The sequence below is a fragment of the Miniopterus schreibersii genome (assembly GCF_964146895.1).
Source record: "Miniopterus schreibersii genome assembly, chromosome: 1".
NCBI classification, from domain to species: Eukaryota; Metazoa; Chordata; class Mammalia; order Chiroptera; family Miniopteridae; genus Miniopterus; species Miniopterus schreibersii.
The window spans coordinates 161,817,169-161,844,350 of NC_138101.1; the positions used below are offsets into that span (position 1 = coordinate 161,817,169).

Below are 27,182 nucleotides of genomic sequence, written 5' to 3' on the forward strand. Positions count from 1 at the left end.
GTCATATTCTTTACAATGACAAACATATAAGGGTAGCTATAAGAGTAATTTGTTTATTTCAGTTCAAGTCGTTTCCTATTTGAGAATCCTTTCTATGCTTGGAAAATTCCTCATCTCTACTCTAGGGAACTCCAACACCCAAATGAGAATCTGCAACACTGCCTTCACTTTATCCATAAGCTAAAATTCTGATGATAGTCAGTGGTCATAGGAACAATTTATCTAATCTTTTGAAAACAAGATCTAACATCTGACTTACTTTCCCAAGCCATTTACTAAATACGTGAACGTCACATGAAGCAATATAGTAGCTGTTCTGCAACCAATTTAAAATTATTGCAATTATTTGTGAATTAACAGAAGACTGATTTTTAAAAGTTTACCTTTATTGTTGAAAGTATTACCGATGTTCCTTCCTCCCCACTGATCCCCTCCATTCCACATCTCCCACCACCACCCCCGCCCCAAGCCTTCCCTACATTATTGTCTGTCCATGGGTTATGCACATATGCATATAAGTTCTTTGGTTCATCCCTCCCTACCCAATCCACCACCCCCACCTTCCCTCTGAGGTTTATCAGTCTGTTCCATGATTCTATGTCTCTGGATCTATTTTGTTCATCAGGTTTTTTTCTCTCATTATATTCTACATATGAGTGAGATCATGTGATACTTGTCTTTCTCTGACTGGCTTATTTCACTTAACATAATACTCTCCAGGTCCATGCTGCCCCACAGTAACTTTTTGATATCAACCATTACATGACAGAATTTTAAAAGTAGAAGAAAATTCAGGAGCTCATCCTATCTTCCCTCAGGTGTTAGTAAACATGACTACATATACACTTTCTGACTTAGTATATTAGGAGATGGAACTTTTATAGCCCCTTCTGGTGACATCAGTAGGGATGTTGATATCTTCATTATTTTTAACCAAAACATTGTAAGTTAAGAGCCCATCCCCTTTTATAACACAGCAATGGAAACAAGAAGGCTAATCTTTATTTCTTGTAAACTCTTCACCTATTTTGAAGACATTCTTAGAGCCACTACTGGCCTTCCTTTGGTCTTTTTCTTTCAACTTTCCTACCTTTAAATTTTGTTCCTCTTTTACTAAAAAAATTATATATCTTTACATTTAAATAATCCTCTTTTACGTATGTGCAAAATATGTATGTATTCCTCTTTTAAAAAGAACCCCAATCTTTGCAGAAATTGACAAGCTGATCCTAAAACTCATATGAAAATTCAAAAGGCACAGAATAGCCAAAACAATCTTGAAAAAGAAGAACAAAGTTGGAATATTTACACTCCAATGTACACACTTACTACAAAGCTACAGTAATCAAAAACTGTGTAGCACTGGCCTAAGGACAGACATGTAGACAAATGGAACAGAATTGAGAGTCAAGAAATAAACCCACCCATCAATGGCCAACTAATTTTTGAAAATGTGAGAAGAATATTCTCTTTAGCAGATGGGGCTGGGACAACTGGATATCCACATGCAAAAGGGTAAGATTGAACCAGTTCCTCAACCATATACAAAAATTAATTCAAAATGGATCAAAGACCTAAATGTAAAGGCTGGACTATAAAATTCCCAGTTAGGTATAAATCTTCATACCTTAGAGTAGTAAAAGCCTTTTTAGATACAACACCAAAACATAAGCAACAAAAGGAAAAATAGTTAAATCAGACCTCATCAAAATTAAAAATTTTTCAGTTTCCAAGGACACCATAAAGAAAGTGAAAAGACAAAGAACAGAATGGGAGAAAATATTTGTAAATCACGTATCTGGTAAGGAACTTGCACCTAGAATATGTAAAGAACTCTCAAAGCTCAACAATAAAAAGACAACTCCTGTTTTTCAATTAAAAACAGGAAAAAGATTCTGTATAGACATTTCTCCAAAGATATACACATGGCCAATAAACACATGAAAGATGCTCAACATCATCAGCCATCAGGTGAATGCAAATAAAGACCACAACGAGATGCCACTTCATACCCATTAGAACAGTTATAATCAAAATAACAAGCAAAATGTTGGCTAAGATGTGGAGAAATTGGACGCTTCATACAGTGCCAATGGCAATGCAAAGTGGTACAACTGCTTTGGAAAATAGTCTGGCACGTTCTCAAAAGGTTAAACACACAGTTACCATATGACCCAGCAATTCCACTTCTAAATAAACATACAAGAGAAATGAAGACATATGCCCATACAAAAACTTCTACATGAATATTTCCTAATAGCCAAAACAGGTAAATAACCCACAATCAACTGATGAAAGGATAAATTAATTTGGTGTATCCATAAGATGGAATATTATTCAGCTATATAAAGGAATAAAGTATTGACACATACTACAACATGGATAAACCTTGAAAACATTATGCTAAGTGAGCCCTAGCAAGTCTGGCTCAATAGTTAGAGAGTCAGCCCAAGGGCTGAAGGGTCTCAGGTTCAAATTTGACCAAGGGCACATACGCGTAGGGTGCAGGCTCGATCCCAGCCCTGGTCGGGTGCGTGCAGGAGGCAACCAATCAATGTTTCTCTCTCCCTTCCACTCTCTCTGAAAAGCAATGGATTTTAAAAAAGCAAAAAAAGAAAAAGAAAAAAAGAAAAGCAATGGAAAAAAATATCCTTGGGTAAGGATTAAAAAACAACATTATGCTAAGTGAAAGTGCACACACACACACACACACACACAATTCCATTTATATAAAATGTCCAGAATAGGCAAATCTGTAGAAACAGACAGTAGACAAGTGATTGCCTGGAGCTGAGGGGGCTAGGGAGAACTGAATAGTGAGTACAGGCAGTCTTTTGGGCATTATAAAAACGTCCTAAAATTTATTGTGGTGATGGTTGCACAACTCCATATATACATTAAAAACTACTGAATTGTACACTTTAAATGGGTGAATTGCATGGTATGTGAATTTCATCTCAATAAAGCTGTGATATTAAAAAGGAGCCCTGCTTGGCCAGCGTAGCCCATTGGTTGAGCATTGACCTACAATTGAGGAGATCCTGGTTCAATTCCCAGTCAGGGCACATGCCTGGGTTGCGGGATTGATCCCTGGCAGGGGGCATGCAGGCGGCAGCCAATCAATAACTCTCTGATCATTGATGTTTCTATCTCTCTCTCCTGCTCCCTTCCTTTCTCTGAAATCAATAAAAATATATTTAAAAATAAAAAATAAAAAGGAGCCCCAAGTTCAATATAGTATTCTAAGGAAAGCACTAATTTACCTCAAGATCCTTGTTTGATGCAGAGACTTATCCATTTATAATTATTATATTAGATGCTTAAAAACCACCCTTTCTCATACTTTAAAAATAACTTAAAATTTTATGATCAGGATAATACATTAATTTTCTGGTACTTTTCTGTAAATGTTTTTTTTAAATTCTCTCCCCTACTTTTTTTTAAAGTTTTTATTGATTTTTTAAAAAAAAACTTTATTGATATAGAGAGGAAGGGAGGAGGAGAGAGAGGAAAACATCAACTGGCTGGCTCCTGCACACCTCCTACTGGAGAGCAAGCCCAAAACCTGGGCATGTGCCTTGACTGGGAATTGAACTGGCAACTTCTGGGTGCATAGGATGATGCTCAACCAACTGAACCACACCAGCCAGGGCATCTCCCCTACCTTCAACAGAAAGAAACTCAGACAAGATGAAAGTTCTGGGAACCTGTAGGACAAAGGGACACTGAAACAGTATAATGAACAAAGTGAATACAGGATTCTGGATATATACATGTCCATTTTCTAAAGCTGCCATATATCTATTAATGAAAAAATTTAAACAGTTAACTTCAAAATCTATAAGAGATATTTTTTGGATCTATAACAATAATAATTTTTTTAAATCCTCACCCAAAGATATGTTTTATGGATTTTTTAGAGAAAGAGTATGGGAGAAAGACAGAGTGAGAGAAACATCGATGTGAAAGAGAAACATCGATTGGTTCACGTCCTAACAGGGATTGAACCTGCACAACCTAGGTATGTGCTCTGACCGGGAATCGAACCTGCAACCTTTTTTTGGTGCAAGGGACAGCACTCTAACCAACTGCACCACCCAGCCAAGGCAACAATAATTTTTTTTTTAAAAGACTTATCCCCAAAAGAGGACATCTGTAATACTTTCAAAAATAAAGATAAATTTTAAAAATAAAAAAATAAAAAATAAAAAGACTTACCCCAGATCTGTAAGTGGAGGCTTATCTCTTCCTCTTCTATAGCAAAGGTAAATCTGTGGCCCCACAAGACTTCCATTATTGAGGTCAGCTGACAATCCAGATGGGGTAACATCAATACACATATAATCCTGTGGCACTTCCTCCCCAAGAGATTTAATAATAACTGAAACATCTGTGATAGGTTCTTTTGGTTTAGCTACTTTATGACAGGCATCATTGAAATGAATTTCTTCTTCAAGAGGTTTTGAAATATCAGTTAATCCTGCTACAACAAAGTAGTCAGCAACACGAGGCCCTTTATCTTCAATCATCTTCCATTCCAGAAGGTTACATCTAAAAGGAAAGTAAAAGACTATTATTTTCCTATAATAAACCAAATAAATATAAGTGGTTTGTGTGCAAATAAAAACAAAACAAAAACTACAAAAAGAGCACTACTGCCTTGATAAACACACTAGTATACATTTCACTTTCTTACATAAAAAGTATGCATTTTTTAAAAATGAGAATATAGTTAGCATTATTTATGATTATAAAATATGAGAATTTCCATTTTTGGCAATATGGATGCCTAGATTACCTAAGTAGGCAGAAAATAAAATCCTCATATCCTTTTAAATGCTTAGATTAACATGTAAAAATGTAAGGGAAATTCCCGGGGCCCCAAAACAGTGAGGAAACCAAAGGCCAGAATGCAGTATATAAAGCTGATACTGGGTGGGGGAAGTTTGCTGACCTCTTCAGTAATCAAGGGGTTTGTGTTTTAAAAGGTATCACAGAGCCTGGCTGCCATGAGTCAGCAGTTGAGCATTGACCTATGGTCCAGGACATCCCGGTTCGATTCCCCGTCAGGGCACATGCCTGGGTTGCGGGCTTGATCCCTAGTGGGAGGTGTGCAGGAGGCAGCTGATCAATGACTCTCTCATCATGGATGTTTCCATCTCTCTCCCTCTCCCTTCCATTATACTTTTTAAAAGTTAAAAAAAAAAAAGGTGTCATTGAGACAGAAGACAAGACCCTGAGATCATATAAGACAGGGAGTTGGAACTGAGACACCTGTAAAAAGTCAAGAACCTCAAAGGACTATATCCCAGTTAAAGAGTGAATTTTAAAAATCCATCTACTGGTATGGGGAGATAATAAAGTTTGCCTCAATCTGGGCCCTGCTCTGGAGGGTAAAAAGTCTCAGTGAATGTATAACAATAGGCCTGCTCACACTTGGATTTGAGGTTTGACCTTAAGCCATGGTCCCAGGAAGCTCCAAACTGAGATATTAACAATAACTGTGTTCCCAGGCTAGTGATACCCCTGGGGAAGCAAATGCAAAACAGTTCTAGAGGGTACACCCTCAACCCAGGTTTTACACAGATAAAGCCCAACTGAACATGACCTCTTATTCCAAAACTACAAAAACACACAAAAAGAAAATCCACTTTGAATGAGTCTCAGCAGATACAACAAACAGAACTTCAAACAAAAATAAGGCAGAGATTGTAACAGGAATGCATCCTAATAACAAATTCAAAGAAAAAGTACACAGTAGAATCCATCATGTATTTGTAAACACTTTAACAGGAAAATTTCCTTCAGTTGTCTAGTATCAATTAAACATTATGTGTCTCTTTAACTAGGAGATTACGCCCCCACATTACTGTCATTACTTACATAACAGTTACAGGAAAAAAGTTTAATCTAAAACAAAAAAGTCCCAACACATGTCTCATGTCAGACTTAGTTCCAATAAATGCAAACAAAGGATACTGCGGACAAATAAATTAGGTATATATACTACATGCCTCTTTTGTATACTTACCATATGTAAAAATATTAAAGCCTTGGCAGTCGTTTGATAAAGGTACTTGATTACCTTTGTTTAACCCAGGATGCCCCAAGTCTATTTGAACAATGAACCCTATTTTCTCATTTAAAAACTAGAAAAAATTCTTAGAACATGCTTTAGAAAATACTAGTTTAAAATAAACAACCTTCTTTTATAGAGTACAAAATACCCAAGGGCAAAGAAATTCTATGTAGCACACTTGTTTATGATATAAGTACCACCACACTTATCATAATCCCAAAACTCATTTAATTTTCAGTATTCCTAACGTCATGAGATATTAACACTACTCCCCTGTTTGTTTAAGAAACAAGCCTAGCCCGGCTGGGCGTGGCTCAGTGGTTGAGTGTCGAACTGGGATCCAGGCGATCAGGGTTCGATTCCCGGTCAGGGCACATGCCGGGTTGCGGGCTCGATCAATGACTCTCTCATCATTGATGTTTCTATCTGTCTCTCCCTCTCCTTTCCTCTCTCTGAAATCAATAAAGATGTATTTAAAAAAAAAAAAAAGAAACAAGCCTAAAGAAGGGTCAAATATTCCTCCTTGTTTTATTTAGATACACATGGCTCCTATACAACAATTCCCTTACACGTAAGATTTTTGCACAAGATAATGGGCTTAAATAAACTTCTCAGGAATGCCTCCTAGACGAACAGTAAAGAGAAGGTAAAAACCTGTTCCTCTGAGAAGACTGTTAAACTTCGAATAGTCACTCTCAGCTGACTGCATAAAACAGGTACTCCACAAGAAACAACCAGTGTTACCCAGTTAACCATCTATTCATTCTCAAAAAGTAGAACAGCAGCACTATTTTTTCTTCATTTCATTAAATAGTCTTTGAAGTAATTTTTAATGGCTGCATAGTAGTTTATTTTATGAACATAACCTTATCGATCTATTTCCTAATTGTCGATCATTTCTACTTCTACTTATTTTGCTAATATTTTTTAAATGCTATTATAAATAAACTTGAACATAAACCTCTAGCTACAACTCTTATTTCTTTAAGATAAATTTACAGTAAAACCTCGATATAATGGACTAATTTGGGTGAGGAGGTGGCCATTAAATCCGACAGACAGTTATATGATAAGTATGTTTTCTGAATGAGTATGTTAAAAAATTGACAAACTTACCTGTTTTTACTTATGTAAACACGTTTGTGTAATTAAAATTAAGTATGCATGAAAAGTTTAATTTCACAGAAAAGTTTTCTATATGTACTGCTATAATTTTTAATTTATACTGAATAAGTCTAGTAAATGGGTACAATCATCAGACACGGAGTGTAAACAAATGCACACAGCTGGGGCGTGGCATAGTTCACGTGGGAACATCGGCACTCCTTGAAACTGCTGTAAAAAGTCAGGCCACAGAACAAAAGAACCAATTACCTCGTATGAAGTGGTGCTAATCATTCTCGGAATATTGTTTATGAGTGGTTACTCTTGGATTTAAATATGTAGACTATAGATGTCTATATATTTATGCTGTCAAAATTACTATAGTGTTTTTTCTAACATATGGCCTATTGACTAAAATTTGTTAAAAATAACAGTGAATTAATAACAAAAAATAACCTCTTAATTATAAGCAACTCTTGGTTAAAAGCATTTTAAAATGAACAGGGTGTTAATTTTCACATACGGACAAGAAATTTTGTCCGTTAAATCCAAAGTCCATTAAATCGAGGTCTGCAAAATCAAGGGTTTACTGTATTGAAGTTGAAATGCTAGGTCGAAAGTTACATAACCAGCCTCTATAAGTATTTATGTGCTTTTATGTGTCCATGAATTTTAAATGATAAGCTTTTAGTAGACACTATTCTTAAAAATTACCTTGGTAGAAAGAGCACTTTCCTCTCTTCATAATGAAAGAGGTTCAAATATTTTCCTTTTTCCTAGACTCTTGCTTCATGTTATTTAAACTAAAGCATATAGTCACTATGGCATATAATAGTTTTAAGTCTTGCTATGCAGAAGGGGAAAGAGAATGGAAAGAGTATTATCATGAAAACATATATATATATTTAATAAGGTCTTTTGAAAGCTACTATTTTAGCCATTAAAACAATAGCTATTATACTAATAAGCAGATATTTGGGAGAACTTTGTATGAAAAATTTGTTTTTGTTAGATCTTCCTGGTTCACACATTTTAGTAACTTGTTTTCATTCATATTTGAATACAGTAAATAACTACTAAAAAGGAACAAGTTGTTTGTTCATCAAGACATAAGAACAATTAATTTTAAAGTGGTGATAAAATCCTCTTACATTTATTAACAGAAAAGTAAATTATATATCACTCAGTTCTCTTGCCTTGTTGTTGCTATTGTTATTATCCATTTATTCATTTGGGGGTGGAGAGTGGTTAGAAAAGAAGGCAAAATATTTTAAGGCATGGTTGACAAAGTATATAATGCCAAGAACATAGCTGGCCAATTTCCAGGTGACTTTTTTTTTTTAATATATACTTATTGATTTCAGAGAGAGGAAAGGAGAGGGAGAGAGAGGTAGAAACATCAACGATGAGAAGGTCATTGATTGAGCCCACAGCCTGGGCATGTGCCCTGACCTGGAATCGAACCACGATCGCCTGGATCCTAGGTCAACGCTTAACCGCTGAGCCATGCCCGGCTGGACTCATGTGACTTCTTGAAAGATCTAAATGCTTTTTAATTGATTTGGGAAGTCTATAATACTGAAAATGCACCTCTACTTTTTATTTTTATTATTTATTTGTTTTTAAAAAATATATCTTTATTGATTTCAGAGAGAGGAAAGGAGAGGGAGAGAGAGAGATGGAAACATCAATGATGAGAAAGTCATTGGGATGGAGCCCACAACCCGGGCATGTGCCCTGACCGGGAATCAAATCCTGATCACCTGGATCCTAGGTTGATGCTCAACCGCTGAGCCATGCCCAGCCAGGCTACTTTTTGTTTTAAATCAACTGTTTATACAGTAAATTTGAGATTTAGAAACTAGGGAGAAGACATTGTTAAAAACTACATGGCAAAGGAAATACAAAAAATATTTAATATAGAAATGAATAATATTATTTCCTAATAATTTATTAAGCCAAGAGACTTCCATTGGCATGTGAAATTTATGATCTTTAAGGGAAAATACTAGATAGATATGAGAATATGCCCTTGTTGGCAAAAGTGACCAGAAGTTACTTGGAAAGAGCGTTTGAGGAAAGCATTCTTAGTCACACACAAAACTTGGTTGGGTTTTTAGTTCAGTACATCAAAGCAAAAACTGTTAAACAATTAGAGATAAAATTTTCTTTCTTTTATTCTTTCTTTTTTTTTAGGTAAATTTCTTTAAATTCATTTTGGAAACTGGGGGGTCACCATGCAAAACAAGCATTTGATCCAACAGTTCCCTAAGTATTCACAGTAATATAAAAGCCTGAAACAACTTTACTCAAGCTGAATAATACGTAATACCACATTATTAACCAATTATTGTTTTTAATTCTTCTTTATTCAACAAAATATAGATAACTTAAGGAATTAGGTCATAAAAATGTTTTAGGCATCTTCTTAAAATTTCAGATATCTGCTTAGCTAGTATTTCAAATAAATCTATTTTCTTTGAGAATAGCAAATGAGAAGGATGTGCTCTCTATTCCTTCAAGGTTCATGGGAACTAAATTAAGAAAGCATTGTAAGAAAGCTCTTACCCATTCAGCAACTAATAGAGACTTGTTTCTCTCCCTTTCAAGCTCTGTCCAATCAATTCAGGTTCTTTTTTATTTTTCATATAGTTCCATTAGGTCAGAGTAGTTAAGCATTTGTTACTTAAAAGGTAGCATTTTAAGGATATATGAAAAACAAAAAATCTAAACATGAAAATTTTACCAAATAATACCGTTATTGAAGTGGTCAAATGAGTGAAAGTTTTTCGGATAGACCTGATATACAGCCACAATTTCAAGACACATATAAAAACAGTCTATAACTCAATGGACCAATTCGACTGCTCCTCACTCCAGTTTACTTATATAAGCTAGAAGAAATTTTCTTTTTTTAAAAACATAATTCCACAGATAAGAACTTAATTCAGCTCTTTTCCTACATTATCAAAACTAAACTAAAGACCCCCCAATCTCATCCTTTTTAAACTTTGTCTCTCATTTTTCTTCCAAACAAGGTAATCTATCTACTGTCCTTCAAAAGTAGTTTTGCTCTTTTCCTCTTTCACAAAACACTAAAGCATTTCCTCTTTCTAGTCAACATATGTTCATCATATTTTTCAAAGAATTTAAATATATGTGGATTTCATTTAAACTTTATTAATTGTACAAAAGAGCATAAAGAAATTACACAATCCCATACATAATAAAAAAAATGGTTTATAGTTGACAATGTTTCCTAGTTTCCTTTGAGAACAGAAAATACCCTTCTTATCCTCAAGCAGTTATAATATAGAATACAAATACTTTATTATTTTATTCATTTAATAAGCATTTTTCTAAAGTGCTATAATATTCATAATTATACTGACTACATAATATTCCATCAAATAGAAATAGTATACACTATAACCAGTACCCCATTTTCCCATTCTCAACTAGTCCCAAAGTATGGTAGATAAGTGCTTAAAAATATTTGTTAAATGAATGAACAATTCATTTTATAATCTTTCTTAAGCATGTCTTTTTTCTTTAATTCAGAATCAATATTCTGAACTTCAATTACCTTAAATACTGTAATTGTTGTTAAATGTAGGATAGACATAGATAAACTAGATGATCTGAGTCAAGTAAACAAAAACCAAAACAATCAGGAACTTAGACAAAATTAGAAATTTATTCAAGAAGTACTTGATTCATTCATTCAATAAAGTTTTCATAAATACTTACTACAATCTCACACTATTCTAGGAGCCAGTGACGATACTGATGAAAGCAACATCCTCTTTCAAGGCATTTCTTATTGAGTTCTACTTTTTCACATCTCTTTCTATACTTTTATTCTACCTCTAGCCATCATTTCTTCTATCTCCCTTCCAGATTCCAAGTGTGTGCTGTCATTATGACCAAAGTTTCTCTACCATTTTCTCTCTAAAGCCTCATATGCACAAACATGATGATCCCTATTTTATCATCCCTTTTCCCCATCTCCTTGAAAACTGGCATTCCTTCAGCATCAGCATTCTCTGGAAATTTTGAAAGGAAAGAAATCTTATTTGTATATCATATTTAAGGGTAGGTTAACTTTCTTTTGAAAAGGTTAAACCCACACAAGGCAAACTTGACTTTTTAAAAGTTTTATTAACCCAAATTGATGAACTATGTGGAGCAAACTTCTTGAGCAAGGGAGGCTTACTTACTTGTCTCCTAGTCTACTTTGGAAGCACCTCCCTTCTCAAAACCAGTTCCCAAGCAAAACCCAACAACAACAAAATCAAAACATAACTTAATTTGACAACAGCCTTATGAAAGATTAGCAATCCCTGATTTATTTTTTAAAAAGTTAAGGTAGAAATAATAGCCATTTAGAGGGAAAGGGATCTTATTATTAGTCATAGTCCAAGCCTTCATTTCATAGCCAAAGAAACTGAAGCACAAAAGTGGCTTACTTAAGGATACCTAGCTAGTAAGTGGCAGCCTGGGAAAGAACTCAAGTCCTTCAATCCAGTGTTCTTTATATTTGAGGTTGCTACCTCTAATAAGTGGTCATTAATACTGATCAAGGGCACATCTTAAGACATCTTTCTGTAAGTTCTTTGGTGTCGCTTGTTACTCATAATCATTATGTGGGGAATATATGCCAAATTCTGGTTAAGAAATCTGGTAAATTAAACTTTCAGTGTTTAATACAGAAAACAGCTAACAGAAATAAGTCAAAATGAAAAACAAAAACTACTTACACATTACTGAAAGTCTTTCTCTGAAAATGATGCCAGATCTCACCTTGTGAATTCTGCAAGCCTCAGAGTTTGAGAAATACTGTACTGAAAAGAACAAGAATTAAGCTTAAATTAATTCCAATCAAATATTCCCCCTACAATGTCTTAAGGTTCTGTTAACAATGATAATTTTCAAACAAAATGCTTGCATATATTGTTTTCATATGGTTAAAAGCCAATAAGTAAATTTCAAACACCAGCTCTTTCAGAAAACACATTTCAGTCAAGAACAGACACACAAAAACATAGACAGAGCAGATAATGGGAGAAAAACAAGAAAGGAAAGGGGAGAGGGGAGAGGGGAGGGAAGGGGAGGGAAGGGGAGGGAAGGGGAGGGAAGGGAAGGGAAGGGAAGGGAAGGGAAGGGAAGGGAAGGGAAGGGAAGGGAAGGGAAGGGAAAGGAAGGGAAGGGAAGGGAAGGGAAGGGAAGGGAAGGGAAGGGAAGGGAAGGGAAGGGAAGGGAAGGAAAAAGGAGGGGAGGGGAAAGGAGGGGAGGAGAAAGGAGGGGAGGGAAGGGGAGGGGAGGGGAGGGGAGGGGAGGGGAGGGGAGGGGAGGAGAAACGAATAATGACATAAATAAGTAAATATACAGAAACAGTGAGTGTGAGAAAGAAAAACATACCACTTCTGGGCATTATATACAGTATCTCATTCCTACAGGAAAAATACAATATAAGACAATTTAAACATTAACTCAAGTAACTTTCGTATACATAAGCAGTTTCAAAGAATACCCAAAAGTAATTTCCCTTTATTACAAATTCTTTAAATACTTGTATTAAAACTGAATCAGCATGCAGGAGGCAGCTGATCAATGACTCTCCCATCATTGAGGTTTCTATCTCTCTCCCTCTCCCTTCCTCTCTTTGAAATCAAAGATACATTTTTTAAAAAAAATTGAATTAGTTATATCAAATCCTTAATATGGTTAAGATCTCATCAAGGAACCCAGGTCTTACATCCAAGATAATAGATGTTGTTGTATTATGGGTTTCAATATGCTATTAACATATTTTCTTAAAGTTGAGTAATTTAGTAAGTTGTAGTAATGAGTAATTTTAAATACCAAATGGAAAGACGATGCCACTGACAAAGTCTTAGAGTATAACCAATCCAACTGTACTGTACCAAATCACTGTGGGTTAGTTACATAATGCTGAAGACATGCACAGGCAGGAGTTTTAGTGAGAGTCAAAAACTTTTGCAGGAAAGCAAGTTGAAATGCAGTAATCACAAGTAGAAGAAACCACAGCTTTAACCAATATGGACTACCTACTAATGACAAGGAAACAGCAGCATCAAAGGCACCAGATTTACCTAACTTGGTTTGTCTGTGAAAAGAAAGAAAGAATGGTGGAAAGGGCCTAAATCGAGTCAAGATTTGATAAAATGTCTTGGAATGGAATGGAGGGTAAAAAGAATGAATGAGAAATAAGGTTAAATACAATCCTGTTACATTTTGTACTGCTAAAACTGGTCAGGATGGATATATCTTTTAAAAACTAGGACACCACTCTACAAAATAGGTACAGAAACAAACCAAAGAAAAAAGTATATGTGGTGTGGAAAGACTTGTTAGTCATATTTACTCAGCCATCTGGAACATTATATTTGAACATGATTATGCAAACATATAAATGCACAGAAATATGTATGCACACAAAAGATAAGGACAGAGAGTGAACATCTACTAAATCACAATGAAGCTATTACCAATAAGACAAGCAATAACCAGTGTTAGAGAAGTTGTGGAGAAAATGGAACCCTCATTCACTGCTGTTGGGAATGTAGACTGGTACAACCACTATGAAAAGCAGTCTGGCGTTCCTCAAAAAATTAAGAAAGGAGCTACCATATGACCCAGCAATCCTTTTCCTGGGTATATACACCAAAAAACTCGAAAACATTTATTTGCAAAGATATATCCACCCCTATATTCATTGCAGCATTATTCACGGTGATCAAGACATGGAGACAACCAAAGTGTCCTGTGATAGAGGACTGGATAAAGAAGATGTGGTGCATGTATGCAATGGAACACTACTCAGCCATAAGAAAGGATGAAATGCTGCCATTTGCAACAACATGGATGGACCTTAAGAATATTATGCTAAGTGAAATAAATCAGTCAGAAAAAGCTAAGAACCATATGACTTCATTCATATGTGGGATATAATATTGAAACTTGTAGATACGAACAGCAGTGTGGTGGTTGCCAGAGGGAAGGAGGTGGGGCATAAAGGGTGTCTTAATATACAGTGATGGGAGAAGATATGACTTTGGATAGTGGGCACACAGAGCAATATATAGATCTTGTAACATAGAAACCCACACCTGAAACTTACATGTTCATATTTACCATTGTGACTCCAGTAAATTTAATTTAAAAATAAATAATCACAATGAAAATCAATCTCCTTAGTTCTGAGATAAATTTTTCTATTATTGTTAAATTCTAGACTAGATCAAGTGAACAACATAAAATAATGCTACAGAAAACTACAATGGGGATTCCTAGATGTATAAGAACATAAAAAGGAGTCTTTTACTGTGTTCAGGGAAACCCTGCCACTCATGGAAAATTAGGTTGGAACTAGAGTATCTGGTTTTCCCTTGAGAATATGGATCTGGTCTGGACTGATCCAGAACAAAATAGAATTATCTGAGTGTTAACATACAGATAGTTACCTCTTGTCTCTCCAGGCTGACTATAAATAATTGAAAGGCAGGAACTCTGTCTTTTGTTTCTTTTGATTCCATCACATAAATTATAGCAGTTAAAAACACATGGTAGGTGTGAAAATATTTATTAAATAAGGTCAGCACAGGAGGAAAAATAGGAAAGTTAAGACACCACAGAATCATAGGATTTTAGAACTAGAAGGATACATGGAGATTTAGTTTCAATTCTTTTTATAACGGAAGAAATTGAGGCATATAAGTTAAACATCTTGCCTAAGATGAAATGCATCAATTTATAACTCAACTCTCATTTGATTTGGAGTTCTACTATACCATACTTCAACTGAAGAATGAAGAGAAGGAAGCAATTTCCTGGGGAGACCTTTGTGTTAATTAGTGAACATGGGGCTTTGATGGACAAAGAAAATTAACAGGTAAATGGAAGAAATTAAATTGGTTAAAGAGAGAGTGGGTCAATTAACAGGTAAAAAAAAAAAAAAAAAAAGGATGACCAAAAATAAGACAAAAGAGTAAAATACAAAAGGAAGAAACTTGAACAGAGAGATATGGTAAGAAAAAGAATTAAAAAGATGGGGTTGGGGAAAGTATAAAAGTAAAAAACAGTGCAGAAATGAGAAAAACTGAGAAATGATGAAATGGAATGGGGAAATGGTATCTGGAGAATTTTTAATACTATTTACATTCTTTTAAAATAAAGAAACTATGAGATCTACTATTCCTATAGTCAAATCAGATTCACTATAAACTAACAGTAACAACCAATAAATTATCAATATTGTACTGAAAATCTGTTCATATTCAGCATTGTGTATGAAATGCAAATATATCGTGCTTAGCAGTCTAGAGTGACAGGGAAGTCTGATTTTAAATTTTGTCTCTTGCACTATCATTTTTACTTAATTTCCGATATACACACCACTCCCACATAACAAAGTTCTTTCTTCCTCTGAATTATTATAAACATTTGTTAGCTGGTATCTAAAATGAATTGTTGCCTCCACTGGAATCTTCCCAAAAGTTTCTCTCAAACACACATCTGTTTTTTCTTCTGTATTTCACAGTCATACATATACAAGGTACTTGAAATAGTATTCACTGGGGTGAATAAAAATACATTTACATAAGTTGAGTAATCTAAAATTCAGCTATACTAATATATAATAAAAATGAGATCCACTGATTAAAAATATCACCTTTTTTGAAAAGCAGATATATAAGATTTATAGTTCTGTCATTTGATTAATGCTTAACATTTCAATTTCTTAATTTCATCACCTATTTAAAGCTACTTTAAGCCTTTTTAAAATTCCCTTTCCACTTTTCCCCACAAACTGTAACATACAACAAATTTATTCGTTAATAAGCACCTGAAAAGGATTTTGAGAATTGATTAATAACTGAAAACAACTTTGAGAGTTGTTAATGTCCCAGTTAATAATGACTGATACAATTTTTTGATTTGTAGGACTTACTAGGTGATCAAAGATTACAAACAAAGGAAATCCAAATATTAACATGCTTGGGAGAATTGTTAGTCCTGCAAAAAAATTTTAAAAATAAACTTTGAGCCCAACTGGTGCTCAGTGGTTAGAGCATCAACCCATGCACCAAGGGAACACCAGTTCAATTCCGGGTCAGGGCACATGCATGGGTTGTGGGCCCGCTCCCCTTTAGGGGGTGTACAGGAGGCAGCAGATGTTCATTGATGTTTCTATCTCTCTCCCTCTCTCCCTTCCTCTCTCTCTAAAATCAATAAAAATATATTTAAAAAATAAAAATAAACTTTGAGGTACTACATCATATCCAGTAAATTAACAAATATGAATAAAACCTTTAAACCAAATGCTGGTTGGTGGTGGTGTAAGAAAAACAAGCACACTTAAAAACTGTTAATAGTACTATGAATTAGAACACTTTTTCTGAAAAGTCATCTAGCAATTACTTAAAACTAATTGTATTCTTATCAACAACTTATTCTATTTTGGTAACATCATCAAAAAATAAATATATCTTATTTTTAAATATGTTTTTATTTATTTCAGAGAAAGGAAGGGAGAGAGGGAGAGAGAAAAATCAATGATGTGAGAGAATCATCAACTGGCTGCCTCCTGCACACCCCCTACTGGGGATCGAGCCTGTAACCCAGGCATGTGGAATTGAACTGTGACCTCCTGGTTTATGGGTCAACACTCAACCACTGAGCCACACTGGCTGGGCAAAAAAATTTTTGAAAAAGAAACTGTTGGTCTAGATTATTTATAACCTCTTTAAAGGTTCACAGAATTTTAGAGTAGAAAAGGACCTTAAAAATCTTTTGGGCCCTGGCTGGTGTGGCTCACTTGGTGTGGTCCACGCACCAGAGGGCTGCGGGCTTGATCCAGGTGGGAGGCATGTGAGAGGCAACTGATTGATGTTTCTCAAATCGATGTTTCTCTCTCCCTTCCTCTCTCTCTAAAAATCAATAAAAACATAGTTTCAAAAAATATTTTTGTTTAACCTCATCATTTTGTTGATGAGTAAATTCAAGTGTGGAAAGGCAAATCTGACTTGCCCAAAGTAGCACAGTTCATCAGTAGAGAAGCAGGACCTGAAACTATTCCAGATCTCTTGCTACTATACCATGTAGACTATTCTACAGAAGCCTGAGACAATGATCCAGAATTGACAAGGATTAGCAGATCAGTTTAGTGAAGCTAGGTGACACACTGCTCTTTTTAAACTTTTTGATGGCCAGGTCCAGCCCTAGACAAAGCATAACTTCTATTCTTTAAACTCCCTTAACCTACTTTTAACAATCAAATGAACCTCCAAATCTTCCCTTTCTTCATATCCCCAAGGAAATGTGTTAATCCCACTGATAACTGCTGCTCACTTTCAAATTTCTATCACCAACCGTGACTCTCTATTGAGATCCAAGAGGCCTGCTTGATAACTGTATCTGTGTATCTAACACCCAAAACAGAACTATTTCTTTGGCAAATCTCCAACTTTAGACCTAAATACACTTCTCTGCCATACACCTACTTGCACTCTAAAAATTCAGCAGGAAGGGCATAAATTTTAATCTGGGATTTTGTGTGCATTATCAATTGAGATAGTTCATATTCTCAAGGGAATGTGGAATCAAGGGGAAAAAAAAAAAATAAACAATGCAAGGGAGGGGTGGGGGGGGAAAACACCAAAAAACAGTCCAAGAACAGAACAACCCATCCCAGAGCAAAGAGAATTTATGGTCCACACAAAACACATTTCTTAAATAAGCATAACAAACATCCTCAGAAAACTAAAGTAGGATACTAGAAAAGTAATGAGCCATGAAGAATCAACTAGAGATATTAGGTGTTAAAAATATAACTGAAATCAATAAAAAAAAAAAAAAAAATATATATATATATATATATATATATATATATATATATATATATATATAAAACTGAAAAATTTAAAATCAGATAGGTTAAATAACAAAATGTCATTAAAAATAAATCAATGAGTAGATGATCAGAATGAGATGTTAAGAAGGCATAAAGAAGCTGAAAATATATATTGTAAAAGTTTTAAAATACAGAGGCTTAAGAGAATGAGAAGACAACCCACAGACTGGGAGGAAATATTTGTAAAATACATATCTGATATATAAGACTGTTATCCAAAAGAGTATATGATTCCAACTATACGACATTCTGGAAAAGGCAAAACAATGGAGACAGTAAAAAGATCAAGAGTTGCCACTGGTTAGGGAGGAAGGATAAATAGGATGAGCACAAAGGATTTTTAGGGCAGTGAAACTATTCTGCATAATACTGTTTTATAGTGGATATATGTCATTACACATTGTCAAAACCCACAGAATGTACAATGCAGAATGAATTCTAATAGAAACTATGAACTTTGAGTGATAATGATGTATCAGTGTAGGTTCATCAATTGTAGCAAATGTACCACTCTGGTAGGGGATGTTGATTGTGAGGGAAGCTATGTCTATGTGGGGGGCAGGAGTGTATGTGAACTCTCTGTACTTTCTGTTCAATTTTGCTGTGAATGTAAACTGCTCTAAAAAATAAAAGCATATTTAAAAGGAAAAAAATTAAAGAATTAGCTTTGAACCCTCCCCAAATATGAGGCTAGGAAAATTAGAGTCAATATCTAAATAACTTTCAGAAGGTGAGGAAAAAAACAAATGAAGAAATACTGAGAAATAATGACCAATAATTTCTAAGAATTAAAGATATGTCAGTTTAGTATAACAAATAAGAAAAAAATACCTAGATAACTTATAATCTAAAAACACCTCAAAGTGAAAATTCTAAAAATTCCTAGATATAAAAAGTAGTTTACCCACTCAAAAAAAAAAAAATCTAACTCTAGACTTCTAATCACTAACAGTGGATATAAGAAGATAATGGAACAATATTTTTTAAATATTGAAAGAAAGGAAACTTTATATATATATAATCATTTAAATGCATGGGTGAAATAAAGATATTATTAGGAATATATAAGCACTCAGATGATTTACCAAGAAAAAAGCTAAACAAAAAAAATCAAACTATTGGTCTAAAGATCACTTAAACTGTACAGCCTTAAAGACTCAGAATTTTAGAGTGAAACACTGTGAGAGAAAATATTGTAGTAGGAAAATAAACAAATCTACGGACACTATAAGATATGGCAAGAAAGGGTGAGTTAATAACTTCAAGGTTCAGTATTGCTAAGTAAACAATGGGAGTCAGGGAGGAAAGAAAGAAGGAAAAAAAAAAAAGGAAAGTATATCCATAATAATCCTGAACATCAAAAGGCTAGAGAACCCTAACACGGAAGGGGTGGAGAGGAGGGAAAAATAGAGTACTATGAGAGCCTACTAAGATACATGTCTTGTTCAGGCAGAAGATACAGAAAATCAATAAGCTAAAAAATGTGATAGACAAGTTCTACCTGGTTTGGCTCAGTGGTTAGAGAGTTGGCCTGTGGACTGAAAGGTCCCAGGTTCTATTCCAGGCTCCATCTGCCTGTGCTAGAGGCAACCAATTGGTGTCTCTCACATCAATGTTTTCCTCTCACCCCCCCCCCACTCTCTCTGAAAAGCAATGGAAAAAATATTGTTGGGTAAGAATTAAAATAAAAAAATTTTTACAATTAATAGACAAAAATAAATATGAATATGACTAAGTAAAGGGTAACCACCAGAAGAACAAAAATAGAATACATAATTTTCGAAGTGGCACCAACATTTTTATGTATCTTTAGAAAACAGTAAAAGAAAGAAAGGAAAAGAAACTATGGTAAATAGAAAACATAAGATGGCAGGAATAAGTCCTAATATAATAATATGAGACAAGCCCTAGCAGGTGTGCCTCAGTTGGTTGAACATCATCCGGTGCACCAAAGGGTTGCCAGTTGGATTCCCAATTGGGGCACATACCCGGGTTGTGGGCTCCACCCCCAGTGGGGGGCATGTAGGAGGCAGCTGATCAATGTTTCTTTCTCTCGTTGTTTCTCTCTCTAAAAAATCAATAAAAATATTTTACAAAGAACAATAAGAAGAGACAAAGTTTAGCATACTAAAAAAATTCTTAGAAAGCACTTTTGGAGGTAACATGCTAGCCTTCTTACTGATCCTTGAACAAACCAGGCATGTTCCAGTCCCAGGGCCTTTTATACTTCCTGCTCTGTCTGCCTGAAATAGCTTTCCTCTATGCCAGCAGAGCCAGCTGCACCTCAGGTGATGAGCCAGCTGCATCTTCAGGTCCTTCTTTCTAAAAAGTCACCTTCTTAGTGAGACTTTCCATGACTGCCCTATTTAAAATTTCAACAACCTCCCACACCCAACATTCATACTCTCTCTTTCCTTGTTTTAATTTTCTCATCTTATCATTTTTCACTAACGTACTATATATTCTACTTATTCATTTTATTTATTATCTCTCTCTACAGGATTGGAAGTTCAATGAAGGTAGGAATTTTTCTGTTTTAGTCACTGCATATAAACAACATCTACAATGCCTGGAAATAGTATGTATTCAATATTTGTTGAATGAATGAATAAACAAACAAGTGTACATAAGTAAAGAAATAATTTTTGAATATGGCCGATACCATGATTTGAATATCATGCAGCAGTTGGAAGCAATGAAATAGATGTAAACAGCAACAGAGATAATTTTTTTAAATTTTAGCTTTTAATAAAAATAGTAGGAAACAAAAGAATCTACACCAAAATATCACTTATATGAATTAAAAACACATTAAAATAGTACTATAGTTTTCAAAGATATATTCAGGATGATATGCTAAACACATTAAAGTTGATAACCAGTTCTTGGTATTTGTCAGATTGTGGTTTTTTAATTTTTTAAAATTTATCTTTATTGTTGAAAATATTACAGATGTCCCCCTTTTCCCCCCATTGATCCCCTCCAACCCACATCCACCCCACCCCCAGGCCTTCCCCATACCAATGTCTGTGTCTATAGGTTGTGCATATAAGCATATAAGTTCTTTGATTAATCTCTCCCCACCCACTCCCCCACCCCCGCCTTCCCTCTGAGATCCCTCAGTCAGTTCCATGCTTCTATGTCTCTGAATCTATTTTGTTTATCAGTTTATTTTGTTTATTATATTCCACAGAGGAGTGAAATCATGTGGTACTTGTCTTTCTCTGACTGGCTTATTTCACTTAGCATAATACTCTCCAGTTCCATCCATGCTGTCCCAAAAGCTAAGAGATCCTTCTTTTTTACAGCTGCATAGCACTCCATGCTGTAAATGTCCCACCGCTTTTTTATTGCCTCATCTAGTGATGGGCACTCGGGCTGTTTCCAGATCTTAGCTATTGTAAATTGTGCTGCTATGAACATAGGGATGCATGAGTTCTTTCTGATTGGTGTTTTAGGATTCTTAGGATATATTCCTAGAAGTGGGATCACTGGTCAAATGGCAGGTCAATTTTTAATTTTTTGAGGAATCTCCATACTGTTTTCCATAGTGGCTGCACCAGTCTGCATTCCCACCAGCAGTGTACTAAGGTTCCCTTTTCTCCACATCCTCGACAGCACTTGTTAGTTGACTTGTTGATGGCAGCCATTCTGACACGTGTGAAGTGATATCTTTTGTGGTTTTAATTTGCATCTCTCTGATGATTAGTGACTTTGAGCATTTTTTTCATATGTCTCTTGGCCACCTGTAAGTCATCTTTGGAGAAGTGTCTAGGTCCTTTGCCCATTTTTTAACTGGATTGTTTGTCTTCCTTTTGTTAAGTTGTATGAGTTCCTTTTATATTTTGGATATTAACCTTTATCAGATTGGCAAATATGTTCTCCCATAGTGGGCTCCCTTTTCATTTTGTTGATGGTTTCTTTTGCTGTGCAGAAGCTTTTTATTTTGATGTAGTCCCATTTGTTTATTTTCTGAGGACTTTTTTAAAAAAACGAATGAAATTAAGGGGGTGGGGGGCTGCCAATGGCAATCATCCATCAGAGGGAGAAAATGGGATGAAGGAGAATAAAAGGATGGCTGTAAAAGCAAAAACCTTAAGAAAGTGTGGAGAGATTGTATCCAAAACATAGACAGTCTGATTATACAGGCAAGGATTTATCTCATTGTAAAAACAAGCTTTCCATAACAATATGTTTAACAATAATTTTTCTGAATAGTCGGGTCTTAGTGATCTGGGTTCTTAACCTTTTTTGGGTCATGCACCCCTTTGAGAATCTGATATGTGCTATGGATCACCTCTCCCTTAAAACACACATACAGATAGTCAGATAAAACTTTACATACAACTTCAGGAACTTTGCTGAGCCATGCTCCCCAAGCTAATCCATACACATCTGATTATTTTATTTTTTCCTTTTAATTAAGGTATAATATACTTAGAAAAGTGAACAACTCTAGGAATTTTTATTAACTGAACACATCACTCATTTCTGCCAGGCGAAGAAATAGAACATTACCAGTAACAGGAAGTTCCCAATCCCCCTCCAACCTTCCCATAAAGAATACTATCCTGACTTCTAAGTTTTGTCTGGTTCTGAACTTTATATAAATGTAACATAGAAGGATTCATATATATATTCTTTTGGTCTAGCTTTTCTCACTCAATGTTTTTGAGATTTTTTTATACTCATATGCATAGCAGTAGTTTGTTCATTTTCATTTCTGTATAGTGTTTCATTTTGAGAATACATCATAATTTGTTTATCCTTTCTATTGTTAAAAGAATTTGGTTTCCAATGTTAGGCTATTATAATAATTACAAAGTCATGTATAAAGTATTGTACATATTATGATGCACTAGTGCATACATTTAAAAAAATACCTACAAATAAAATTGCTAGGATATATAATATATATTCTACATACTAAGATATAGAGTATATGTTCTATATGTCTGTGTTCCAAAGTGGTTGTAATACAACATTATATTTGATGGGTAAGATGGTCTAGAAATTTTTTAAAAATTTGCTAGCACAAACATTCCTCTGATTGAGCTCTCCATGACATTAAGTTTGTTGTTGTTTTTATTTAAATTAAGTCACTGTTTACTACAACTATATGAAGAATATAAAAATAGCAGTTAAACTCTGGAATCAGTTCGGCCAAGTTCAAATCCTGGCTATATCCAGTATTAGATTATCAGATAATCAAATAAGCATGTGGTATTGCAAAAAAAGGGGCACCAAAAGTTTCAATTTAATTCAAATAATTTTTTTAAAATTTAACAATGAGGTATCATTTTAAAAATCAGAACTCTGCTGATTTTGCTTATCTTTTGATTATTTTATGGTTTGGAATTGATTTTGTTTTAGATTACAAAAGTGGCACCATAATCACATCAATGTTTGATCATGCAAAGGGTCAGATGCAGAAAATTATGACTGATTTTCTCATTCATTCATCTAATAAATATTTACTGAAAGTTTTTTGAAAAGTACATGTGTCAGTTTTTTGTTATTGTTGTTTTGTTTTTTTACTAACATCTGAACTCCCTACATGCCACTATGTGTATTCTGGAAGGACAGTGGGCCTTAGAGTCAACTATGGAAGCCAAAAAGACCATATACTTGCTTCCCTATTTAGGGACCAGTTACATAGATTAGTCAATTAGATGCTTTCAAGCAGAATTTGAATCTAGAGCAAAGTTGCAAAGGTTTGACTCAGTGGTTAAAGAGTCAGCCTGCAGACTAAAGGGTCCAGGGTTCGATTCCAGTCAAAGGCATGTACCTTGGTTGCAGGCTCAGCCCCTGTTGGGGCTTGTGCACGAGGCAACCAACCAATGTGTCTCTCTCGCATCGATGTTTCTCATTTCTCTTTCTCCCCCCACCTTCCACTTTCTCTGAAAAAACAATGGAAAAAATATCCCCGGATGAGGATTAAAAAATAATAATAATAAGTAAACTTGCAAAGTCAGTTTAAAATTCATTCTTAGGACAGTGACATACAGCATCCATGACAGTGTTCCAGCAATGGCATCCAGTGTTCTACAGAGGAGCAATGGTATCTTAAACAGGAAAAGGATATTTCTGTGGAATAACTTTGGCTATGGTCTAGTACTTAGGATGGCTGGTTGGTTTGTTTCCAATTTGTTCTCAGAGTCTGGTTCTCCAGTCTTCCAGTCATTTCTGTAAGCTAACTAATATCTTTCCAATAAATTTCTTTTCTTTTGCTTCAGTTAATCAGAGTTGATTTCTGCTGTTTGCATCCAAAAATCCTGAAATGGTAACCCTACCATGTGCCAGGCACTGTACTAGGCACTGGAAACACAATGACAAATAGGAAGTGGGCCTGTCTTATAAGAGTATAATGGAGAATGCAGACAAATAAACAAGCAGTTACAATAATTGATAAGTCTACATAATGTGAATGGTCACAGAAAGCACAAGAAGGATACATAGTTTAGGCCTGAGAAATCAGAAAAAAAAAAAAGATATCACCTAAATCTTGAAATATGAGTAGGATAATAGAGGAAAGATGAAAGGGCATTCCAAACAGAAGGAGCAACAAGAAAAAGGACTATTTTCTTTCCTGTGTTCATTACCTTTTTCCTACACCGCATATCAAAAGCATATTTGAAGGACAAAAACGACAAAAAGCAGACTGATGGGTCTGAAGGGGATGAGAAACAGTCACAATTTGTGACCTGGGTGACAATAGTGGTATTTTTGAGCCTGCTATATGAAAACGAAGCTCATGCTTGAAACATACCCGCCCACCACCATCACTGCTACAAAGCTGGCCACAACTGCCTACCTTTTCTCTCTCACCTATCTCAGTCACTTCTCTAAACAGTCAACTATGGAGCTCTGGGTTTTGGGGAGTTTTTCATTTGGTTGGTTGGCTTTGTGATGGGGGTGGTGTAGGAATCATGACTGAGTGGATAAAGGAATTGAAAAGAGAAGTAAACATGTTAATCAACTGATCAGACTAGTGAAGCACGAAGCATTCTGCCAACTGCTTAACTAGTTTTGCTTAAAGGCACGTACCATTCTCTAGGAGAAAAAAAAACTAATGTAAAATAATATTTTACAAAATTGTGTGTGTGTGTGTGCTTTTTCCTCTAAAATTATAACATTTCTGTATTGACATAGGTCATTTTTAGAGATTTTTCTGTTAAAATTACATTACGCATAGACTATGTATCATTTTGTTTATTTTTATAAAAACTTGGATCTTCATACATTTGTTTGTTTATTTACTTATTTATGAGACAGAGAGATTTGTTGTTCCACTTCTTTATGCATTCATTGGTTGCTTTTTTTATGTGCCCTGACTAGAGATCAAATAATTTAAGTTCTTTAATATTATATAAAAGCCAATGAGTGACCAATTTTTTTATTTAAAAAAAAAATCTTAACTTTATTTCATATTATTCAGTATTCCTTTGTAATCACCACCTTTTAGAATATTTATTTGACTATATACTTCTCCCAATTTGAGAGTTGTACGCCCTGCATCCACGCCCCTACCAAAAACAGGGCCTGAAATATTCTGAGACCTTAGTTTCAACAGCCATAGCTGATGGGACCAGACATAAGACACTTGCCTTAAATTGAATTTCTCCCAGGAGTTTAAATGGTATCACAGAACCATGAGTTAATATATGAATTTAAGAGTTAGAGGACTTGTTCAGCCATGCACAGTGATAAAAGACAAGATGTAGAGAGGGAAAATGAAGTGGGCACTTAGGGAGAAGCAGAGAGACCATGCAGCCACACGGTGGTGAGAAAATAGCTACCTGAGTTACTGATGAGTTTCCAGTTCTTGGTTCCCCTCCCCCTCATGAAGCCTAGCTGTAGTTCTATCTTTAGTTACTGTAAAATCCCCAGTATCCTTGCCATTAACATTAATTCCCTTTTTTTGAGTTACTTTGAATGTGGTTTTTAGTACTTACAAACCAAAGAAATTTGATTTTAAAAACCTCAAAAAAGAAAAGGTCATGTAGGAATAGCAAAATGTCAGTTAACCATGGAGGGGGGCTTGTTAAGAAAATGGCTATTACATTGGTATCTTCAGGTATTTCTCAGCATAACAAAATGAAAAATACTCACCACCCATAACAGGTTCAAACAACATCCTATAAATCCAATTTCAGCATAGTGTGAGTCAGTATGAATAAAATTGTATTTCAAAGTTCAGAAACAAGTAAGAGATTAAGGGATAAGGAATCTCTTAGAGCTTATTAGAACAAATTATTTTTTAAAGAAAAATACTACTACTTATATAAAATTTTGACCAAAAAGAGGTTGGGAATGTGGGGTTTTTTTCTGGTAATAACAGCCAGTCCTATTAGACAAGCCTAAATATCATTACACAGTTTTCCCATCCATCTACACTGTTTTCTTAAAAAGATGCCACTTCAAAGAGTCTTCAACTAAAATACTTAGCCGTAGAAGGCAGTGACCTATAAAAAGGGAAGCATTTCCCAATAGAACAGTCATTACATGGCATTAACTTCTAAAACAAGACTGATATATTAGGTTTTCTTTTTATTTTGATAGTTTATTAGTACTCAAACTATAAAAAACAGTTTCTTTAGTAAGTTTTCAAATTGATAGCGAATAATGAATACCAGTAACTGTACAATTTCTTCATTCAAAACAAGGCAAACTTACATTTGTAAGAAAAACTGACTAGTTTGCTTCACATAATCAAAATTTTGGAAGACTCGGAAAATCTAGAAATGTAACAGCAAATTCAGAGATAAAAATAAATAAAACAAAAGGTACTTCTATAAAATTCTGGTATTCAAAAAGGCGGGGAGAGCCTGGCCAATGTGGATCAGCAGATGAGCATCGACCTGTGATCCAGGAGATTGCGGTTGGATTCCCAGTCAGGGCACATGCCCAGGTTGTAGGCTTGATCCCCCGTAGGGGGCGTGCAGGAGGCAGCCAATCAATGACTCTCTCATCATTGATGTTTCTCTCTCTCCCCCTCCCTCTTCTTTCCTCTCTCTCTAAAAGTCAATAAAAACATATACTTGGGTGAGGATTTTTTTAAAA

At 34.9% G+C, this 27,182-nt stretch overlaps 1 protein-coding gene across 2 annotated transcripts in view; it reads right to left on the minus strand.

The window, feature by feature from the left end:
• DENND4A (DENN domain containing 4A) overlaps positions 1 to 27,182 on the minus strand; it is a 96,838-nt gene that overhangs the window by 63,675 nt on the left and 5,981 nt on the right. The window contains exons 2-3 of one of the 2 annotated variants that reach the window (XM_081128872.1): positions 11,944 to 12,027; positions 4,219 to 4,551 (exon numbers count right to left, since the gene is read on the minus strand). In XM_081128872.1, coding sequence (XP_080984998.1) covers positions 4,219 to 4,529 — 311 coding nt within the window. In that variant the 5' untranslated portion in view covers positions 4,530 to 4,551; positions 11,944 to 12,027. Of the gene's footprint in view, positions 1 to 4,218; positions 4,552 to 9,751; positions 9,867 to 11,943; positions 12,028 to 27,182 lie in introns of those variants that run through there. The other variant, XM_081128871.1, reaches the window with a different exon arrangement.